Source organism: Seriola dumerili, unplaced genomic scaffold (assembly GCF_002260705.1).
Source record: "Seriola dumerili isolate Sdu_G_001 unplaced genomic scaffold, Sdu_1.0 BDQW01000078.1, whole genome shotgun sequence".
Lineage (NCBI taxonomy): Eukaryota > Metazoa > Chordata > Actinopteri > Carangiformes > Carangidae > Seriola > Seriola dumerili.
The window spans coordinates 1,576,710-1,600,454 of NW_019174333.1; the positions used below are offsets into that span (position 1 = coordinate 1,576,710).

Consider the following 23,745-nt stretch of genomic DNA (forward strand, 5'->3'; position numbering starts at 1 on the left):
CAGTTTACCTTTGATCTGTCTTGAGCATGTCTGTATAAAAAAACATTTTCCTCTCTTTCTGTTACCAACTGTCTTTCTGATTGCCAAGGAGATATTTTAGGTTCATATTTAAGACAACCTTGATTACCTCTTAGCTCTAGACCAGCAGAAATAACTTTTAGTTAGAAAAGAGCCAGTTTCACTAAGTGAAATCCATTATTTTAGAGGTGGATATGATTGGAGAAATTCAGGAGTCAGTTATGGAGCCATCTCTATGATCGGCATCTTGTTGGTAGAAATAACATAGGTGTTTCATGTCTCATGCTTTGAACTTTGCTGCAAGGTTAATCTGTAAAGTTGGACCAACAACCATTTTGTTCGCAAGACCCTCATGACCACCTTATACCCACTGTTAACATCACAGGAAGTTTGTTTGTGTGTTGTTTATTCGGTTTAGCAGAAGTTGTTACTGCTGTTGCTTTATTGTTAGTAAATTGCCTAGAATTTATTGTGCATATATTTACCGTGATGCGTGATTGATAAGTTAGTGTGATAATGTTTCAGAAAATAAATCACATGATCTTCTCATTCCCAACAAACTCTCCATGCAGAATTCATATTGTCAGAGTTTCATCACTTTTTAGGTTTTCAGTGTTTCTCTCGACTGCACCGTTATAAATATGTTTTATAAAGCATGTTCCATCATAACAGATATATGTATATAAGCAAATAAAACTGATAGGATTATTAGGAGGTTTGCTGGCATCTTGGATTTATGATGATGTATCAGCTTTTCCCCTGCGGCTACAGAGTTTCTCAATTCGTTGGAGGGACTTCATGAATAGGACATTATGTGCTCTTCAAGTGTGTTTCTCTATAATGTGAATAGGAGACGTGCTCTACCGTACTTAGTGATAGAAGAACTGCTCTGACAAACTTTAATGTTTGCTTCACTACAGTCCTTCACTAAATTGAAGAGCATTTCTCATTCCTTTTCTTTTTTCATTTTAAAGATATTTTTTTGGCATTTTTCACCTTTTTTATTGGTCAGAAAATTAGGGAAGAGATGCAACACAGGTCCCCGTCCAAAATCAAACTGTGGATGTTGCGTTTATGTGGCATGAGCTGTAACCATTCAGCTCCCAAGGCGCTTCATAGTCACCCAACTGTAATGTGTAAATTGAGCTGGCTTTGGCCCCACAGCCTGTATATTGAACCTGTATAATTCACAACCAGTGTGGATTAATATGTCTTCGAAATAAAAGAAATGTTTCTCAGTGTACATGAGTGATAAGGAAACACTTATCATCAATATTTTTTTGCACAAGGCAGAAGATGTTTCTGTGTTTCACCCCAAGTAGTGTCCTAGTTCTGAAAAACTGGGTTCCACTCAGCATAAGACATTTGCATTTCCAGTCTCAGCTGTTCATGTGTCACTGTACTTTGCCTCCACTGCCTCCTCACAGGTACTCTCTAGAAGATGAGCCCTCTAACCTGGATGAGATGCCTCTGATGATGTCGGAGGAAGGCTTTGAGAATGATGAGAGCGACTACCAGACGCTGCCCCGGGCCAGAGTCAACCATAGACACAGAGGCCTCGGGTGGTTTCTCTGCGGAGGGTGGAAAGTCCTCTGTGGCAGGTATTTCTGCAGCACTAGCTTTTTTTTTTTTTTAATGACTTATGTTGGTAATCTGTGCATGACGACTTGAAGAAATGATGCACAAATCAAAGTCTAGTCTTTTGTAGCTGGATCTTTTTGGACAATCAAAAACAAACATTCAAATATTCTCAAGAAAGTTTCTATTTCTGTCGTATTTTTCCCGTCTGCACTGTGTCCTTGGGTATTTTGAATGTAAGATTCAACATAATGTTTTTACTATTATTGTGCCACTTGTATAAGATTTATACTTTGCAACCTTTGCATCTATAAACTATGCATCTTTAACATATGACATGAGTATGAACATATGAATATGAGTATTAGGGCCACACTGGGGGACAAAAAGCTGACATTTTGAGAATAAAGTCATAATTTTACAAGAAAAAAGTCATAATATTATGAGAATAAAGTCACAAGGATAAACATTACAAGAATAAAGTGGTAATTTTAAGATCTGTGTTGTTTTAGAGGGGAAATATCAGAAGCTTCTACTTTAGCAGAGGTTTCACTAATAAGGAGATACTTCATCTTATGGCTCATCAGTGTCAGACTTTTTTTCTTTTAAAAATATGACTTTTTCTTGTAATATTATGACTTTAATGTTGTAATATTATGACTTTTTATTTTTGGTAATATTACAACTTTTTTCTTATTTTAGCTTCAAAAATCACGACTTTATTCTTGACATTTCTCTTCTTCTTGAAAGATTTCTTTTTTTCCCCTCAATGTGGCCCTGATACTCTGTCGTATTAACACAAATCTCAACACTTGAAGGTCACAGGGTGTCAGTTCAAGTGTTACTGTAAAGTTGTGTTAATAACAGTCCAAGGGTGGTTGCCATGTCAGGTATTTTCAGAGAAAAGTGCACATATATACGTGCCGCTTTTAACCTTAAATAAATGACTCTGCTGCACAAAGTCAGCTCAGTTGTTGTACCTTGAACTGCTGTGAACTGAAAGCTGTCTGTGTTTTGTCATGCAGCAGATGTATGTGTAGTGTATAATGTTAGTAAGTATGCTTGTGATGATCAGTTTGGATTTCAAACGCACCGGTAGCTGTGCGTGAAGTGAAAAGAGAGGATAAGGGCATATTTTTGGTCGAGTTCCTTGATGCGCACCATCAGTCCAAAAAGATTTTCAGGTCAAACAGAACGGCTCGGTTTATCCAGCTAATGATTCATGTGACAGGTTTTGCCCTCTAAAGATGCTCCTCTCTGGTTTGTTGATGCCAGAACAATAGTGTGAAAAATGTCACATTTATGAACAAATGTTTGTGCAGCACGTTGGTGCCCAAACAGTAACATTTACTGATGGCGGAATTTCATAGAATATTCTGTTTTTGGTGTGGTGGTGTTGTCAGTGGTGCACCTCCAGTTCAAGCCGCATATTGATCCCTCCCACCCCCCCACCCCACTCCCCCCACTAATGAACAAATCGGATTTTTCACAGCTGACCAGTTTGATGCTTTCCAGTAATTTTATGTGTGCTTAGTGTGGGATTATAAAACACAAATAATTCACACTGAATAAGCCCTGACTGTTCAAATGGCATATTATTTGAATAGCATTCATTTGCTCAAATAATCGCTCTTATGAATCTGGACTCGGAGTGCACACAGACAGGCAGCGTCGAGGCCAATACAAACAAGAGTTTTTACCAAAGTTGATTTATTTAGTTTTATGTTTTGCCAACTTGCTTAAAAAGTGGAAAAGCCAAGTCGATCAGCATGACGGTATACACTGACACTCTCCCCTCGTTTCCTCCCAGGTGCCAGTTTAGGTCATGCTCACATCAGGCTGCCCTCATTGTAATTTACCCCCACACTACACTGCTGTTTGCATTTGATATCAGATATGCTAGATAAGCTTCAATGTAGTCATTAGCAGGTTGATAGAAAGTCAAATACTTTTTAAAAAGTAAATGTCAGTCTGCGATCTATCTCTTCTCTAATCTACAGTTTAGATGATATAACATTATTACATTTTTTTATAGCAAAGGGCGGAGGCTGTCGTGCTAGAAATGTTCAACATGAGGTAAAACTAACAGGGAAACAAGGACACACATGTCTCCTCTTATGTTTGTCTCCATTCATACAGCATGTCCTGCTTCTTAAGGTTTACCAGGGTGAAAGTGTCTGACGCCCGCAGCGTCATGGTCATCATTCCTCCTGCAGAGACACTAACATGTTCACATCAAACAAAGGGCTTCTTTATAAAGTAGTGTCAAAAGACGCCTTTAAGATCTAATTAACACTGACGAGACCAGGGATATAAATAACTGTAGCAGAGCACAGCTGTGCTGCTCAGTGGCCACAATTGATTTAACAGCTGAGAAAATTAATGTGCAATAAGGCTGAGTTGTGAAGTCTTGATATTTGTTGACAGGTTTGTAGTAAGAGGTCAGTATTTTCATATTAGCATAAATGTTACGAATGCGATGAGAACCACCTGGAAAAATCTAGGTTATGATAATGAAAATATAATTTAGTGCAAATTTACTCTGGTATATGTGCTACTTCTATAACCAGAAACATGTTCTGAACCATCCTCACAGTTCGAGGACTCTGTTTACTTTAAATTGTGATGAAGAGTGTGTTGACGAAACAGTATAGTTTCATGTGAACACCAGCTTCAAGCGATCTGCTCCTTTATAAAAAGAATTCTGTGTATTTTTCAGTGGGTTAGAATTTTAAAATATAAGACTTACCTCTATCATCCTTTTTTGTAACATCAACACATTTCATTACTTTAAAATCCGATGTTGTGCCGTATATTTTTTAGTTCCTAGTGTAAAACAGATTATATTCCTCTCAGGTATCTTTACAGGTGTCTGCAGCTGCAAAAGGTAGCTGTCAAATTACAGAATTTGTATGACTCATTCAGTATCTTTCTTTATTTTACGTTACTAGTTTCCTTAGAAGTGATGGTGTAGTTAAGTGGTTGGTCTAAACCACCTAAAACAAAGCAACCTGTTCAGCTAAAGGGTGATCTTTTTATTTATTTTATTTTTTAGAGGCCAGAAGAGGTAAAATGATGCTGTAATTCACAAAAAAATTCTAAATAAATTAACCTTGTCCAGAAGCCTGTTCTGAATGGTGAAGCGTGTGTTGAAGAAACGGTACAATTTTAAATGTGCGACCATGAATGCCATGTAAAAAAAGAGAGAGAGTATTTTTCAGTAAAAGTAGGTAAAAATTTAGATAAAATTTAGTGAAGACGTATCTTCTTTTTTTATTATATCAACAAAACATGTTTCATTACTTGAAAAATGCTTTTTTGTGCAGTGTATTTCTACTTCCATATGCAATTCTTGATGTCTTCCTCTCTCAGCTGCTGCGACTGCCTGGCTCATGTATTTCGGAGAAGGAAGGAGCTGAAGGCCCGGACGGTTTGGCTCGGCTGTCCGGAGAAATGTGAAGAGAAGTTTCCCAAAAACGGCATCAAAAACCAGAAGTACAACATCTTCACCTTTGTGCCTGGGGTGAGTCGGCTTTCAGAGAACAACAAACACTTGTAGCCTGCGTTAAGTCATGTACCAACATTCACATTTTCATAGCAGTAACAGCTTTTGTTGAGTCCATGTTCCCACTCTTATTAACTTTTACAGTCCTTACAGTTCATCGTGTCAGTTAATTACGTTGATTGTTTCACAGGTTAACAGTATGTAAAGCACAGTAGCATCCACTGGATCTAATTGTCAACTATGTAGTCATTAAGTTAAGGGTTTACACTGTAGGCGACATTCAGGATCCATCAGTTTTACTTATTAAAAACCGAGTGGTTCCATGATTAAGAGGCCCACCTTTGGACCAGGCCATAAAATGTCAACTGTCTATTAGAGACGTAGATATTCTCATCGACGTTGAACAGAACGTCTCCATTTTTCTTCCTCCACTTTGAATTATTAAATACACACAAATTGAGTTTAGCAGTGTGCATGTTTCCCTAAAGGTCAGAGGGTTCATTAACTGTCAGGCGTCGTCCATTGATCCCATTGTCTCTGATAATCTGTGACTAGACACTAGACTCTCATTATTGCAAACATTATTCAAAATTTGACCTTAGATGAATACAGTACTAAAGGCTCCCTGTTGATGGATGGCCCATTAGCAAAGAGCCCTCAGTAAGTCACAGGTGGCACTTTGGTGTGTGTGAATTAAGAAACTTGGCCTGTTTTTCTTCTTCTTTCATTATTGTGGTTTTCAGTCCTGTTGGTCTTGTACTTGATGTTTATTCTGCAAAGCGGAGGCACCGACCGACATGGTACCTGCCACATGAAATCCTCACCCTGAATACCACTTGAAACAAAAGTTCTCAAACTGTCAGAGTTTCCATTAGCTTAATGTGAAGTTAACAGCATCAACATGTATCTTATTCCACCACGGATCAGGATGTACAGTAACTCATCCTGCCTGCATCCTCCGTGTCTTCTTTGGCAGCTGTCGTCGTCTTTGACTCACCTTCAGTGACATGTTCACTCACCTCACTGAATCCTTGTCTCCCTCTCAGGTTCTGTACCAGCAGTTCAAGTTCTTTCTCAATCTCTACTTCCTGGTGGTGGCCTGTTCCCAGTTTGTGCCATCACTGAAGATTGGATATTTGTACACGTACTGGGCACCTCTGGTAAATGCACTTCAGTTTTTACTCAGCAGATGATTTTCATGAAAAATATTTCAGATTCTAAGTGCTGCTGGAAGGAAAGAGAGCCATCATTAGAAAAGTGGTTAAAACCAGAGACACCTACTGTGGATGATTGGTTTGACATAGAAGGAATTACATTTTATATTAAAATGTATCAGGACAAATTAATGAAAATATGGGAAAAGATGGATAAGGTGGTACATAACACCTGTTCGTCCATTACTTGTAAAATGTCTTCAATGTCTTGTGCACCCTTTTTTTAGAAAGGGTTTTGAGTATCAGGCAGGTACATCCCAACTTTTTTTTTTGGTTTTCATTATTTGGATTTGTTTTGTTTCTCTGTTTGATATTTTATGTATTAGGTATTTTCTTTTTCTTCTTATTGGATGCCTATAGTTTAATTTACTCCACTGGTCCTAAATTGTTTTCGTATTATCTATTTTGACTTTTCAGTTTCATTATTTTTGTTTGCAAGGTAGTCTCATAGAAGACTTTTAAATGGATCATGAAGTAATACAATAAAAAAAGAATATTAAAACATTTTTTGGTCTTCTCAAAGGATGTCTGCCCTGGATTCTACATTTATAGGTGTTGTTATTGTTTATTATAAAGTGTCTCGTCATTAAAAAAAATCAACCTGCATCAAAAGCCAGTTAGAGTTGATTAGTCGTTTAGCTGATTCAGTATTTTTCATACAAAAAAGGAACATTCTGTGTTTCCATTTTCAAATGTGAGAATTTGTTTTATATCTTTGCAGATTGAATTTCTTTGGGTTTGCGACTGTTGATCAGGCAAAACAAGTAATTTGAAGGCAACACATTGGGCTCCAAGAAATTGTGATGAGCATTTTTTTTTTAAATTTTTTTTTGTCACTTAATGGACTAAACAATTAATCAGAAAATTGAGAAAATAACCAAAATATTAATTGGTATTGGAAATAATTGAAATAAAATGAAATAATTGCCCTAAAACCAATAAATCACCTACATGTTAACACACTTTTCATCCATGGAGACAGTTGAAATTAAACTAAAACTAAACTGTAAAAAAACAAACAATTTGAGCTGCTGTACTAAATATTTTTTCAGTAACTAACTGTGACAGTATTCCTGCTGAAAGTTCAGGATGTTTTCTCTAATGTTGACTAATATTTAATAAAAATTCTGCTGTTCAGTTTACAGAGTCTTGTGTTCAAACGAAACTTTCTAAATGATAATGGTGTGATTGATGTTTGGTTCCTCAGGGGTTTGTGTTAGCCGTCACAGTGGTGCGAGAGGCCGTGGATGAAGTGCGACGTTACCAGCGGGACAAAGAGATGAACTCCCAACTGTACAGCAAGCTCACAGTGAGAGGTGAGTGAGGGGAATCTCCTCAGCTGTTTGCTGACATCTTGATAACGGATATTTCAGAGCATAGTCAAGCTGCTCCCCACTCCACTAGATCTACACTTGTAACTCAAGTCATTCTTCTCGCCGTCATTGCATTGATTTTTTTCTCTCTCCATCTCTTTCGACTGTATGATCTAAGATCTGCCCCTCTGTTGAATGTGTGGTTAAAATCCCCCTGTGTGATATTTGTGACTGTGGCTGAGGATGTAGCTTTCACACCCCTCATGTGTATGTACACAGCAGTAGAAGAAGAAAGAGGAGGGTTGCAGTGGATACTGAGGCAATATAATTGAGAGTGACCCTCTGTGCCATTGTTTTTGTCTGCCTCAGACCAGAGATGAAAACAGAGGGGTATTACATTATCATGCTGGAGGTAATTAATCTGTTAGAAGGTGAGAGAAAAAGAAGAGCAATAGCAAAATGTGGGCTGTGATTTGAAGAGTCAGCGTCATTTTCTAAGGACAGAGATTAACACCTTTATTTAATATCATCGCCATTTAAAAATTCACAGCACATCTTAAAAAATAAAAGTCTAAATAACTTTAAGGTGAAGTTATTGTATGACATTTTTCTTCATCCAACATGTCTTTTTTTCTCAGGTAAAATTCAAGTGAAGAGTTCAGACATACAAGTTGGAGACCTGATCATCGTTGAGAAGGTAAAACCTTCTTCCCTCTTCCTGTAAGAGACAAGTCTTTACATGCAAGGATTTTAAGGGATCAGTTTTAGGCATTAGCCAGAGTTTGCACCCATATATTTATTTATATGTGAATAGCTGGTTATGTGGCTCAAGGTTAAGCTTTATAATAAGAATAGTAATAACATCAGTTTATTAAAGTGGCAATAGACAACCTTCCCTCCTAGTCTTTCCAAGTGGTATTAAAAGAACTGCTGCTCATTTTAGAAAGGTCACCGCCATGAAACATGTTCAGATTATCAAATGGACAATGAGTTGTTGTTTCTGGCTGCTAGTGGTAGTGTTAGCAAAATGGCTACCACTATAAGCCTGGCCAATATCCAATTTTTAGAAACAACCGCAGTTTGAATTAGAAACCCTGATCTCAGTGCTGTTATAATGGCAGAGTAAAACACTCAGATGTATTAATAAGTTAGCAGGTTTTGTTACTGACTGATTTAGTAGAGATAACGCCAACTGAATGTTGGTTTTGAACTTTCTGAAGTCCTGGAGCTCTCTCCATAGTCAGTCTGGACATAGGGACAACTGGGACAAAGCCCAATGGGCCGCCGCATCACTCTAGCAGATAACTCCAGGGCTGAATATCTGTCCCAGTCTGAGCATGGGTCTCTCCATCTGAGGTTGACTCTTTTTTCGGTTTCTGTCACTTTCCCTCTTCACCTTCTTTGTCTCCTCCGGCAACAGGGCTGCTTTTCTTTCACTGAATGGAGTTTCCGCAGTTTCTCCAGTTGTTCCTCCGTCTACCATTTCCACCACCTGACCTAAAAGCTACTGATAGCTACCAGGGACAACAAAACCACTTTTTCTTTTTTGGTTGCACAGTAATAGATACACTTCATTTGTGTCAAAAATCGAGCCTTCGCTTTTCTGTGAAATTTCATTCCTGGTGGCAGAAAGAGTTGCATCGTGTAAGTGAAGCTCATATGGAATCAATCTAAACACAGATGCCGCCATTATACTGTGGCCATTACACTTTGCAATAAACATTAACTTTACAATAAGTTAAAACAGAAAAGTTGTTGTTGTCACTTTGCATAGGACGAAGGGAGTGTAGAATTTATCACCTACATTTTCAAGTCGCCGAGTTGCAGCCAAGTGTCATAAAAAGACAAAATATTTCTAAAGCAGCATGTTTTAATAAATCTGAATGAGGCTCTATTTTTAAACTTAACCTCTGTGCATTACTGGTATTAAAGTGTTGCTGTGACTGCATTCCCCCCATTCTGATGTGAGTTACTCAGCACAAAAATGTGAATGGGTGCAATGCAGAATTTTGTCACTTAGGAGTTACTACTACATTACTTCACAAGCTCCTCGAGTTCATGTAAAGAGTATTTGCCTCTTCCATGTATTATTTTTGCAAATGTTTTCAGCAGAATTTTGCTATTGTCTTGATGTGATTTTATGTCAGTACATGTTCTCCCCACCTCCAGAACAAGAACATTGATTTTGTGGCGTCTTTTTCAGTGGCTATCAGGCTGTTTTAAAGTAGACAGAATAATATAACTGCATTTTAAATGACAGTCCACACTGTTAATCACAGCTACACTGTACATTTTGATCCTATGACCCTTCTATGAAGCTGGGTTTCAGCTCAGCCGACATGAAACCTAACTGCTGAGGCTGGAAAGTGGACAAGTTAAATTTCCATTACTGCGTTAGACAGACTTCTTCAGAAAATCTGATTCTCCTTCACCCTCTGGTCAAGATATTGACCTTGTTTAATTATTCAGGAAGATTCACAGGGCTTTAGCCACAGTGCTCAATAACACTCTGCCATTGACACTTTTTCTTTTTTCTTTTATTTGCTCTCTGTAGAACCAGAGGATTCCTGCAGACATGATATTCCTGAGAACGTCAGAGAAAACTGGTGAGCAGGCAAAGTGTTTGTGTAATTCAGTGTGCAAATGCATTTGAAAATAATTCCAGTAGATGTAATGTTAGTGTAAAAATAACATTTTGTATGTTAAACAGACAGAGTGCTGTACAGGTGAACTTTGAATGCCCTATGTCAGTTAACAAACTGTGTCAAGATCATTTGGGTGAGAAATGTGACTTTTCCCCACACTTCCTGTCCTTTCGGCATCATCTGATCAGGGCAGCCGGTGATTCATATGATTTATGTCACATTGTTCAAGTGACTGATGATGCAAATTCCAATTAATCAATGAGCTGCGTAAGATCCCAGCTCTTTTCTGAGGGGCATCCGGAGGAAATGTTCTGAGGACATCATTTCCATCAATCTTTGATGTGTCAATGTGCTTGGCAGGGAGTTGTTGATGTCTTTATGCCTCTAACACACACACACACACACACACACACACACACACACACACACACATACCTAAACACTCTTTCATACACATACAGCCTCGTACATGTTGTCTTTCTCACACACACGTTTGCACTTGTGTTATTTGAGGAGCTGAAGTGCCACTGCAGCAGAAGGAAAGAATGAATCATCCTCCTTGTGTTAATGTTTTCCATCATAGTTAACCCTCCAGGGACAGTTTATAGCTGCCCTTTAGCCTCTCTGTCAAATAGCTGTTCTCATCCATCAGTTTCATATGTAATATTACCTCAGATCGATGCAGGTCACGACTGCTCAGCGTTTATCGGACCTCGTCGTGTCCACAACAGCCACAGACTCTGTGCTACAGGCTCTGTGTTAATGTACTGCGCTCTTGGTGATGCACCTTGACATATGTCAGTTTATTACAGTGACATAACTGTTCACAATAAATGTGTTCAAATTTAAGCCCTATATTTTATATTTAACTTATTCAACCACACAATCTCCTTCCAAAGACATAAAAAAACCTTAATCTGTTGGCTAAACATTGTTTAAACCTTGAAAATGTGCTTTAAATTCTGTTTTTCAAAGATGCAAATATTTATAACTGAATTTCATTGAAATATTTATGAAATTATGCAAAATCATCAATTGTCTGTGTGAAATAGTGATACAAGTCCTTGATTTAAAGTGAGACAATGAGGTTTTTGAAAGAAGAAATTACAAATGAAAAGTTGAATTCATCGGCAATAAAATGCTGTCTTTGTTAATTCAGTGCGCCCAGGTGTTTTGCTGCTGCAGCCTCAGTCTGGTCTGAGCAGTAGCTTATAGTAGCTATAGTAGTATAGCATGGTATATAGTGGCTTTAGATGGGTATTACTATGGAACTAGCATTACTGAGTCATTTCACAGACTTAATGGATTTTCTTTACTACTTCTACCATTCTACCATGCTGTAAAAAAAACTTAACAACTAAACTAAAGTTGTTGCTGCTCAGCTAAAGTTAGAGGCTCAAGTTTAAGCCATACTTTGTAACTCTGTTTTAAACTGCTAATTAAGTTCTTCTTCTTCTTCTCTGCTGTTGGAAATCTGCTTTATTTCAGTAATGTATATTAATTTAAGGGAAGCATATGGATGCTGGTTTGAAGTGGTTACGCTCGGATGCACCTGAGGGGTTTATTTAAGAATCAGATTTTATGTATTTGCCAAATGGATGTACAGCAATGTACAGAACTGTACGGTGACAGTAATGTCTCACTTTCAGTGTACACGATGTAACAGGAGAATCTTAATATCTTTTCCGTCCTGTTTTCAGGTGCGTGTTTCATCAGAACAGATCAGCTGGACGGAGAAACGGACTGGAAACTGAAAGTTGCTGTTGGCTGCACACAGCGACTTCCAGCAGTGGGGGTATGGATACATTACAGTGTGCTGAATCTCTGATAACAGACAAACCCACTGTGAATGAGTGAATGAGTGTTCTGTTATCACTAAAAGCATTGCTCATTAGATGAAGTTGTCTGCGCTGTGATGGAAACCGAATCACCGATGACAGACAGCAGGAAGAGTCAGGACCTGACAGCAGCTTCCTTTAACTGGAGGCGATACTCAACACTTAAGATTTAACTTGATTTGATTGGGTTTTTTTGTTGCCACTTAATGTGATCAGAGAATTAAAGTTTCAGCAAGTAATTTGATGAAAGAGCCGCAGTATCCAGATCAGGTTTCAAGAAACCCGAAGTTAGCAAGAGTTGGCTTTTCTTTAGTCACTACTTACCTCGTCAACATGTTATCATTCAATTTTATTACGAGTGTTTCAGAGTTTCTCTCTCCCACAGAATTAATTTACTTGAAGATTGTTTTCGCAACAGCAGCATATGACACAGATTATTAGTTTATTCGATTATTATTAATTATGATTATTATTATTATTAGATTAGCCAGAGTCTGCTGAGTGTGAATAATAAAGTACCAGGTCAAAACCAAATTATGTATTGAGTGACATCTGATTTTTGGTGAGGCCAGTTTATTTCTACAGCACCATTCAGACACAAGACAAAGGGCTTTACAGAGGCATGGAAATACTTTAACAATAGAGCATTAAGATGATGTTAAAGACGCATTTAAAAACAATAAAAATGAATTTGAATAAATAAGATAAAAATATTTAAATACATAAGATCAGGTAGGAAACGTGGGACACCATTTTAAAAGGGGTACTGTAGTGATGAAAGACATTAACAACAAGCTAATGCACAAGATTAAAAATATGTTATGTATGTGAGCTGCAGTAAACAGTGGTGTTAACTGAGCTGACAGTTTCAGCAGGTCTCAGGTGATCAGGAAGCTCGTTCCACAGGTGAGGAGCACAGAAACTAAAAGCTGCTTCACCTTGTTTGGTTCTGATTCTGGGAACACTGAGTGAACCTGTCCCAGATCACCTGGGTGTTTCATATCATACATGTAGATCAGAGATGTGTTTGGGCCCAAGGCCATTTTGTGCTTTCTAGATGAGTATTAGAATTTTAAAATCTGTCCTTTGACACACAGGAAGCCAGAGCAGTGATTTCAGGAGCGGTGTGATGTGCTCCACTGTCTGTGTGTTAGTGAGGAGCAGCATTCTGGATGAGCTGTAGCTGTCTGGTTGATTTTTTTTTTTACTATGAAGACACCATTACAATAGTCCAGCCTGCTGCCAGCTGAAAATAAATGCATGAATATGTTTTTCTGTTTCCTGTTTAGATGTTAATCCTTTAATTCTTGCAAATTTTTTTAAATGGTAATAGGCTGATTTTGTAATCGTCTTTATGTGGCTGTTGATTTACTAATTTCTCAATGTCCTGGTAGAAACTTCTACGGATCTCTGCATCAGTTCCACCCAGGAATCTATTTTCCGTTCTCTATATTCCTGTGTCTGCTCTCAACTACTAAAACTGTCAAGTTTGTTTGAGCGTATAAGTTTGAAGGGCTCAAAAGCCCAGCAACACTTACAGTATAAACTTCATCAGGGTGATATATGTTCATCAGCCTCATTGCTGTCTCTTCAGAGTCTCTGAGCCTTTCGCCTGTAAATGCTGGAGCAACGCGACTCTCCATTGGGGTTTCAGTAAAATAATCTTCCCTGCTCCTCTTTAACCGCTCTGCCCATGTTCTCACCAGGAGAACACTATCTGAGCATGAGTGAGGGCCGCCTGCTCGCTGCAGAGCCGCAGCACTGCCTGCCTGAATAATTTAATGTTTACAATCAATTTTGTTCCACTATGGGGGGGGGAAGGCTGGTGTTGGTTGCTTGATGGGTCATCGGCTGCAGCCTTACTGATGGTTTGTTGTGTATTATTGTGTTTTCTTTGAGGTTCTGTTTATTTTTTGTTGATATTTCAAACTGCTTCAACAGTTTAATGTCATTTTCTGTTCTTTTGCTTGATTTATTTTAAAATAAAATGGTACATGGGCCCATTTAGATTCAGATTTTATAAAAACTTGCATGTCTTTTGACAAAAAACCTTCACTGAAGGTCCTGTTACTCGCTTTTTCATGGAAGAATATTTTGAGTTTTGATCGTAAATTGAACTCAGGTTAAGATTATTTCATCAAACTACAATTTCCAAGGTCAGGTACTAATTTTCATGCTCACCTATATTTATATATCTTTGGCCAACACTCATCTGAAGTTACTGCAGCAGCTGAATGAGCATGAATTTATAGACTTCAAACATTGTTAAACACTGTTAAAATGTGAGTTTAATGCCTAGAAGAAAAGAAATCCTGTGTGGTAAAACATGGGCAATTTAGTTGAATGAGACTTTTATTCATCTCCTCTGTCTCTGTCATGTCTCCTTGTCTCAGGACCTCTTCTCCATCAGTGCCTACGTCTACGCCCAGAAGCCTCAGCTGGACATCCACAGTTTCGAGGGGAACTTCACCAGGGTACAACGGCTCGTTGACATATTTATAACCTGTAAAACAAATCTTAAACACATGCAGATTTTTTTCTATAGAGACTGGATTGACATAGAAGATGTCTATCACTACGATGTGGTGACAAGTGGCAACAATGAGAGCTTGTGTGTCCATCCGGAGTCCGTTGTTATCTCTAGTGGGCATGCCTCTTACATCACAGGCAGGTTCTCGCAGCTCCAGCTCCTTCTATCCCGTCTTGCTTGTTGCTCAGTGATTTTTTTTTTTTTTTTTTTTATTAATAGCAGATTAGCGCAGCCCCCACAGAGAGGAGAGCTCCAGTACAAAGGGAGGCTTTGTGGCCCGTCTTCACTCTTGGCCACACACCAGGCTTAGTGAGCGAGCACTTCCTCCGTTCATTCATCCTCCGCGGCCTTCCTTTGCATAGCGTGTGCTTTTAGTCTGAGCAGGATGGGAAAAAAATGGGTTCCCACAGATCCGCAGCAAATGAACTTACCTATGTATGAGGGTTTCTTTTTCCTTTTTTTTTTTTCTGGAGGCGGATATTGTGGCTTTGTTTCTGTGGTCTTCATTGAGACCCTCTGCAGTTATGAACACCGTAGTATGATGCCAATGTCAGAGCGGTCAAGCATTCTGCAAACTGCCATTTATTTTTCATGCACCTCTCCTGACAGGATGTGGCTGCTTAGGTATCATAATTATCATATCAGTGAAAGCCATTTGAGCCGAAACTGGAGCCTTGACCCTGCACTCCTGACTCATGCCATTTTCAGCATTTGTCTTTATTTAAGCAAGTGGGGAAAAACAGGCGGGGGGGGGGGCGGGTGAGAAACAGGAGGCTCCCCAGGGGTTCATTTATCACTGAAATCTCATCTACGTGCACTCTCCATACTGTTTTTAAAAGGAGCCAAATCTAGTCAGAGTATTGATAAAGGGACTACTGTATCGCTACAGTCTGCACAACTGTGTCAGGTGCTTCTGGAAATTAATGGCCCAGCAGAGCCCGGCCATTCTGGTCAGGCTGTGTAGACTGTCTCAGCTCAGCTCACTTCTTTACAGCTAAAATATTTATTTTATATATAAAAAAAGAAATCATTCCCATAGACATTACTATAAATACTGAAAACAAACAAGGTTGAATGAAGCTCAGAATAAAAAAACTTTTTACCATCTTTCTTATATAATAATTAATTAGGGCTTCATAGTTAATGGAAATATAATCCAAATCACAATATGGCCGTCAGTGTTGTGGTGCTACAGAGACGCTCCAGCCAACAAATCATATTCTCCAGATGTAAAGGAACATGTTATTTGGTACAAGACCAACAAAAATCACTTCATTATATTTTTTTATATTTTTTTCAGTGAAAATGAAATGGAAAAAAATGACCATTCCAACTCAAATTGCAATATGAATTTTTTTTTTGCATATTGTGCAGCCCTTTAATTAATGTAAGAGTGCTCAGAATTAAATTCAGTCAAAACGTGAAAAGCTGTAAATTTCTGATTGATAAGATCATTTATTGTGTGACTGCACTGATTTTTGTTATGCTGTCTAACAGCAAAACTCATGACTTCCTGGTTTTGTTTTTCCTATCTGCTCCAGGGCGACACTGAGCAATGGTAATTAGAAGTTGGCTAATTGCAGAAATAAATTCACAATGTTGAGGTTTTTCCTCCAAGCAGATCTCTCTCTGTTGCCACTAGGTAGAATTCATCGTCTACAGTAATAGATAGATTTAGAGACACATTTTCAGTATAAAACAGGGTTTGATGCTAATGCCGCCGAAGTCAAACCAACAGGTAAACTCACTCAAAGCTAAGTTTGTTTGTATTTTATTTTTGCTGTAGGAGGACACAGACCCACAGATCCACGAGAGTCTGAGCATTGAAAACACTCTCTGGGCGAGCACAGTTGTTGCATCTGGTAAGTGAACAACTTTTGGTTTCCAGTAACACTATAGAATGACTGACTGTGTTGATGCATGCTTAATAGAGAGGAATGATGGGTGGTAGGAGTGTATGTAACCTCAATGACCCTGGTTCAAGTCCAGAGAGAGGCCCTTGTTCTATGTCAACCCCATCCAGCGACACAGCAGCGGAAACGTGGATCGGAAGAGATGACATTTAGATTTTTAAATTAGATAAAAAGAAACACAGACTAATTCTGAACTAAATTCTAACTTATTATTTTGTTGAGATTTTAGAAATTTGCTTTAAACTTGTAGAACATTTTAACAGAAACAAAACCAATCCCTGCTCATTATTATTCTTTATGATTTAAGTGATTCTACTTCATCTTGTTCTCAAGTTGTGTTGCACAAAGGATCCATGGCATTGAGCCTTGAAGGTGTTTGATTTGATACTGCCTTGTGCTTGTTTGAAGAACTGAAGAAAAGCCACAGCTGAGGTAATCCTCCCTCGCTTCAACCCAGCAATTCCCCACGGAAACAGTCGTGTCAGTTGAGAGTGTTTGTGACGCTCCCAGTGACGGCCACACCATTGATCTGCGGTGTTGCTCTCCTCTCTGGCCTGACCTTGACCAGAAGAACAAACACACATATATATACACACACACACACACACACACACACACACACACACACACACACACACACACACACACAAAAAGCCTGACTTAGACCCCTTACATCATCTCCGCCTGGGAATGTCATTGTCCCTCACAAGCCTCTTCTTGACAGACACTTCATCGCCTCTACAGTGGCGTTCTGGGCACTTGAACTGGCCCCGGATCCCCGTGTATTCACTCTCTGACGGGCCCTGGTCCAGCTGTGATGAGAGAATTAGTTGCTCACATATTCAAATTGAATCCGCACATCATGCTGAGCCGCACACCATTTGTCAAACCACTCAATATTTAGTTAGAAGTCAGCGAGAGCAATTTATCACCGTTTTCCTCTCGTCCTGTAACAACTGTTTGATTTTTATTGCTCCGCACTGGAGACAGAGCGGGAGCCATATTGTTTTCAGGTTGTCTGTCTCATTCTCATGGACGCAATTCTCAGTAACGCCTTGACAGAACTTCTTCAAATTTGGCACAGACATTCACTAGGACTCGAGGATGAACTAATTACATTTTTGTGGCCAAAGATCAAAGGTCAAAGTCACAGTGTCCTCACAAGACGTGGTTTTGGCCTTGTGAATGCGACATCTCAGTAACGTCTTGAGGGAATTTCTTCAGATTTGGCACATTCTTTGACTCAAGGATGAACTGATTAGATTTTGTTGGTCAAAGGTCAAGATCAGTGACCTCACAAAACATTTTTAGCCATAACTCAAGACTTCACAGCAATTATGACAAAATTTCACACAATTGGTTGATATTTTCTCTGACTCTGGATAAACAGGGATATAACCTGGAACTAGTCTGAATGGAGGAGGCAGACGACCACCAGGAGGTGATTCTAGTTTCTTCCTTTTTCTGTCTGCACTTCACTTCCCTCCCCTCGTATTGTTTTCTGCCCATTTTTAACTTTCTTGCCATTTTTATAGTTTGGGGATTTCAGGGGCAGTATTTAGGTTTATTAGTGCCTTTGCTCTCCCATTAAGCTCATTTAATATTAATGACTCATTAATCCTTTGTAATAAGGCCACCGTAATGAATTGGCAAATAAAGATGGAAGCATATTGATCAGGTTTTATGAGGTTCCATTGGGCGGCTGAAGGCCCTGAGAGTCTAAGCGTATTAAACTCCTGTCTGTCGGCTTGAGTGGCGATGAGACAAAACTGCCTCAGCTCAGCCTTATTGTGTTTCCTCTCATGCAGTTCATCTTACTTGACCAAGATGAGTGTGTCCATGTATATTTGTGTGTGTGTGTGTGTGTGTGTGTGTGTGTGTGTGTGTGTGTGAGTGAGATGGTGGGGGTGAGGTTCAGTTAATGAGCAGCATTAACTTTCTTTGTCTCTCCCCTTGGCAGGCACGGTGATCGGGGTGGTGATCTACACAGGCAAGGAGACCAGAAGCGTCCTGAACACGTCCTACGCCAAGAACAAGGTGAACACGTCTTAGTTTTTGTCTTTCTGCAGAAAAAGTCGGCAACTTCTGGGATTTTTTTTTCTTTCTTTTTTTTCTTCATTTAGTGGATAGTTGAGAACATTTCACCAGTTACAGAGATACAGCCTTGCAGTTACAAAGTAGTATAAGTCAACAGCAAATGAACAGCGTGGCCAAGAATCCTTCATTTCTCAACATCCTTTTTCTTTTTTTTTTTTTTAAACAAAATGTGTTCAATAGAATTTCCCATAACTATTTTACAATCTGAAAAAGGGATGTATTTAAAATTTTGACCCCTGTCTGCATAAATGCTTTGGGAGACAATCCAATAAGTTTTCTAAATTTCAAGAAAAAGAAAAGACTAGAAATATATATATATATATATATATATATATACACATACCAACATACACAAATAGGCGTCCAACCAACAGACAAACAACCAAGGTTCAATTCATTTGTTAACTCCGTCGTACATAGAAACCCATTTTGACCATAACTTAGTAAATGTATTCATTTGAAGGGGAAGTGAAAACGTGTTTTGTTTGTTTGTTTTTTTTTCGTCATGATTTTATACTGTGATCATTTTCATTATTGATTAATCTGCTGATAAAGTTTTCAATCAGTTCATAGTTTGGTTTATAAAGTGTCAGAAAGGTCACAAAAAATTGCTCAAGTTCAAGATGACATCTTCAGATCTGTTGTTTTGAAACACCCAAAGATATTGTTTTGTTTGTCACAAAAGACAAAGAAAAGCAGGAAACCGTCACCGAAGCTGGAACTAGGTCATGTTTCAGATTTATGTTTAAAAAATATAACTGATCAATTACTGAAACAGTTGCTGATAAATTTTCTGTCGATTGAGTAATAGTTTTGTCACTATTTAAATCACAAAACTAACATCACTTTGATAGATTTACCTGGATTTTGGGAGAAAGATTCAGGAACAGTTTTAATAAGAACAGGTCTGAGAGATTAAGATATGTTTCATGAGTTTCCTAAAGCGCTAAATAGTAAAGGCCTGTGAGGTGATTCCAGCATAAACATGAATGTTTTGTAAAAGCTGAAGAGGGTAAAAAAACACACACACACACAAAGTAACATCTGTTCTAAGTTCCCCTCATGCCATCTTTTCTCTCCCTGCCTCTAATCACTAATCAATCACTATGGCAAGGTGGTTTTTTAACCTTGACTTTCTAGATAACGTTAGACCTGTCAATGCTAAAGGTCAGTGCCAGTTGCTAATTAACCAAAAGGGAAATTAACTAACCGAGGATTTAAATGACATTTTCAGCAGAAAGTTAATCCCACAGAATCCCCATCGAGCGTTTTGTCCCCAGATTGAGGAGATTAATGAAAATTTGAATCTAAATATAAGATTTTACCTGGAACATGGCTGGGTTTAGATAGACACGGGCCAGCTGATAGAGGCGGGCATTAGCAGGATCTCAGAGGCTGCTGTGTTTTGGCCACGCAGTGACTTTATCACCTACAGCTGTCTGCACCTCTAACGCTCTATCTGGCACAAGGCGCTCCCTTCCTGCTGCAGCACAGTTTTGACACCAGTGTCTTTTATTAAGAACGCTGATGTGGCCGGTCGAACGGCGGGGGCTGGTGTTTTGTGTAAGCTCGCCAGCTGAGAGGAATTCAATATTTCAAGGAGATGATGTCAGAAGTGCCAATATGGAGACTGGAGATTGCGGGAGAAAGTCGATACAGTGCGGCTAAAGTCGCAGGAACGTTTTGGCCTCATATAATCTGTTGTGACACTGGGCAGGACAATGCCTGTACTTGATCAATCTGACAGGACGTGAGACATAGACTCACTCTTTGTCTCAGGATTGTTTGACAGAGTGAAGAGAGAGAACAATGTCATTTGACAAGCGGCTGCTCTTCAATAAAGATTGTTTGTTTGAAGCACATATCCCAGTCTCAGTCCTCTGCTCTCTTCACATCTCTCACAGTTTTACTCTGGGAAAAAAATGGAAACTTAAAAGTTGTTGACTGAGATCTGAAAAATCAATTTCACTTTAATGTCTCGACTTCCTCGATTTGCTGGTGTCACAATCACTAAACAAAACAAGACTCGCTGACTGAAGAAGGGCTGCTGCGATTAGTCGCCATAATTGACATCAAGATTTTAAATCGATGAATCCTTTCCCGTACATTGATTTATTTGTCGCGGCCAGTCACTATTATCCGCCATATATTTATTTTTTCTGTTTATCATTTATGCTCGCACTGCGTCTCTGTCCTCTGCTTTCTTACTGGGGAAGTAAAGATGACTGAAGATTGCTGGAGTTGAAGACAACTATCACTGAACTTCACGTTACTATAAGTGCAATAAAAAGTAAAAGGCCAATAAGAACTTTATCCAACCACCTGTTCAATAAGCAACAAACAAACTAACAACAAATTTTGTCCGCCGTCTCTCGGTGTCTTTCACACAACAACATGGCGCTAGTTAAGCTAATAGCGAATTGTTAGGAGAAGCTAAAAGGAAAACTGTCTGTATGCAAGTCTAACTGATTATCTTAGTGTGTCAGATTGTTGTAAACTGAGCAGCTGGCTGAGACTAATCCTGTTCTGAATTTATTCTTTTTTAAAAAAAAAAAAAAAAGACCAATAATACTGTTAGCTGTATCAATAAGTGTATGGATAAGATAAAGATAAAATCAGCTGGTTAGTGTCTGACTTTGGGAGGATGAGCACATCACAGTTCAAATCCCTTCGCTAGAAGTCTTGTTTAACCAGTGTAATTTTGTGATTATTATTTTTGATGGCACACGGTAAGCTGAGTCACAAACATGTGAAGGATTACTTCATGTGTAAGTGTGTGTTCAAAGACTCATAAAGTCGTTGCTGCTGCCTGAGAATTTACACTGAATAAGTTTGAGAACATGTTTAGGCCTGAATCTGAGTTTAGTGACCATGTCAGTGTCAGAGTGTCAGAATTAATCGTTTAGATTGAAAAAAAGATGATAGATTAATCGTTAGAAAAATAGTTGTTAGTGGCAGCCCGAGACTGAAGTCCAGATATTCTTTGGTTTTAACTCATGAATATTCATGAGAGGCTGCAATCCTTCATCAGACTTCACACACATGCTAAAATACAAGCCACACAGGCAGATTGAATCATTCCTTTCACTTTTAATGGCTCGGAGATGAATGGAGTAAAATATGCACTTTTATTCATTGATAGCATCTTTAGGTTGAGGTAATTGAGTCCTTTTCTCCCCCCTTGACTGAATGAATAATGACTTCATCTGATCCCCAGCAAGGCCTGGAAAATTTAGACCAGCCATTGTTCGAGCAGAAGGGGATCCTTTGCTTTTCAGGCATGCACTGTGCTCTCCGTCTTAATTTTTCTTCATTTTAATCCACCCAAACCCCCTATTTTTCTCAATAGCTCAACCATGAACCATGTAGTGAGGCGCTGGGGTGGGGAGATGCCACCCTCTCGTTCCCCTAACCCTTCCCTTCCCTGCTCCACACTCTGCTACTGGGAGTTGCTTTAACAGCAACTGATAAATCAGTCACACTGGTCTCCCGGCTCTCCCAGTCCTCAGGGGAATGGGCTTGGTGGGGGTTTTAGGCACTGGAGGAATTTTCCTGCTTTTTATATGTGCTTGCGCCCCTCCCCTCCTTTTCAGAGAAGTTCCTTTTATTTGAGGGAGGAGAGATGTTATGTTCTTGTGTTTTTGTAAGCGTGGTGCGTCAGATGAAAGCCCTCTGTGTACCGGGCTTTGCTGTGAACGCTGCCAGAAAGGGGAAGGGCGCTTCTTTATTTGACATCTTTTTCCCACATGCTCCATTGGCTGGGAGATACACTCGAAAAATAAGACAACTCTGACCCCTTGTTTTTGTCTTTTTTTTTTTCTCAATATGGGAACTCTCTCTGTCTGTGAGGCCTTTTGACGTTCTGTTGCATTCAAGGACAAAACTTCAGCATGACGTGTTCGTAGTTTACCACAAAATAATGCCACCAATAAACTTATTTATGCCGAACACACACAGTTTGCAAGAATGTCTTTCATTGGCTTTGCTTTGGTTTTCTTTTTTTGGTTTTGGGAGCAGATGGGAAAATTACAAAGAGACTTCTAGAAACAAGATGTTTATTCTTAATCTTGAGTTTGTGCTTATTTTTTGTAAGTTTATGAATTGTGTAAGTGCTTTTCAATGGAAACACAGCTGTGGATCAAACATAACACACACCCTACTCAGATTTTACTCAAATTATTTCTACAGTTTACAGTTTACTCTGACCAGGAAATGGGTAGCACACTCATTTTGTAATATCTGCTGGCTTTGACCGCTGACCTTTTGTCCCCAAAGGTCGGCCTTCTGGATCTGGAGCTGAACCGCCTCACCAAGGCCCTGTTCCTGGCCCAGGTGGTTCTTTCTGTTGTCATGGTAGCACTGCAGGGGTTTGTGGGTCCGTGGTTCCGCAACCTTTTCCGATTCATCGTGCTTTTCTCTTACATCATCCCCATCAGGTACTTCACTCTGTGATTCTTGTCGTTCTCTGAAATGGAGCTGCTCTTTGTTCTCACAACCAAAAAGTGAAGCTGGACGCTGATTTTTATTAAATTTTCTTTTCTTTTTTGACCATGTTGTGTCAAAATGGAAAACATTTTAAATGGGAAAAAAAAATTGAAAAAATGAGAATCTACTGTATCAGTTTTGAAAAACCAGTTTTCCATCTGCTTCTTTTTCATCTTTCAACTGTACTCTCTTTGATATGAAAATATAATCTGTCAATTCAGCGTTTGTTGCAGTTTTGTTTCTGTTTTACTGTTTTACTTTATTTTTTCTGTTAAGATTTATGTGTTTTTCCCCACCATGATTAGCTTACGTGTCAATCTGGATATGGGGAAGTCGGCGTACGGCTGGATGATCATGAAAGATGAAAACATCCCCGGCACAGTAGTGAGAACCAGCACCATCCCTGAAGAACTTGGCCGGTTGGTCTACCTGCTGACAGACAAGACAGGTAGGAGATTATAGTCACACAAGATTGTTGGTACTTAAATTAAAGCAAAATTATAATTCACTTAAAAATCATCATCGTACATCAAAGATCTGTCTTGAAATGAGCAGGGTGACAGTATTGTATGTGTGTAATGTAGGTTTTAGGTTTTATGTTCAACAATA

The 23,745-nt window shown here is 38.9% G+C and overlaps 1 protein-coding gene across 1 annotated transcript in view; it reads left to right on the forward strand.

Moving 5' to 3' along the window:
* The first annotated feature begins 1,482 nt into the window (after nucleotides 1-1,482).
* Nucleotides 1,483-23,745, forward strand: part of atp9b (ATPase phospholipid transporting 9B (putative)) — a 50,279-nt gene continuing 28,016 nt past the window's right edge. The window contains exons 1-12 of the mRNA XM_022744086.1: nucleotides 1,483-1,619; nucleotides 4,969-5,119; nucleotides 6,148-6,261; nucleotides 7,523-7,631; nucleotides 8,267-8,325; nucleotides 10,183-10,234; nucleotides 11,974-12,068; nucleotides 14,505-14,585; nucleotides 16,428-16,503; nucleotides 18,515-18,591; nucleotides 22,927-23,087; nucleotides 23,442-23,584. Of these exons, the coding sequence (XP_022599807.1) occupies nucleotides 1,483-1,619; nucleotides 4,969-5,119; nucleotides 6,148-6,261; nucleotides 7,523-7,631; nucleotides 8,267-8,325; nucleotides 10,183-10,234; nucleotides 11,974-12,068; nucleotides 14,505-14,585; nucleotides 16,428-16,503; nucleotides 18,515-18,591; nucleotides 22,927-23,087; nucleotides 23,442-23,584 (1,255 nt within the window). The remainder of the gene's footprint in view (nucleotides 1,620-4,968; nucleotides 5,120-6,147; nucleotides 6,262-7,522; nucleotides 7,632-8,266; nucleotides 8,326-10,182; nucleotides 10,235-11,973; nucleotides 12,069-14,504; nucleotides 14,586-16,427; nucleotides 16,504-18,514; nucleotides 18,592-22,926; nucleotides 23,088-23,441; nucleotides 23,585-23,745) is intronic.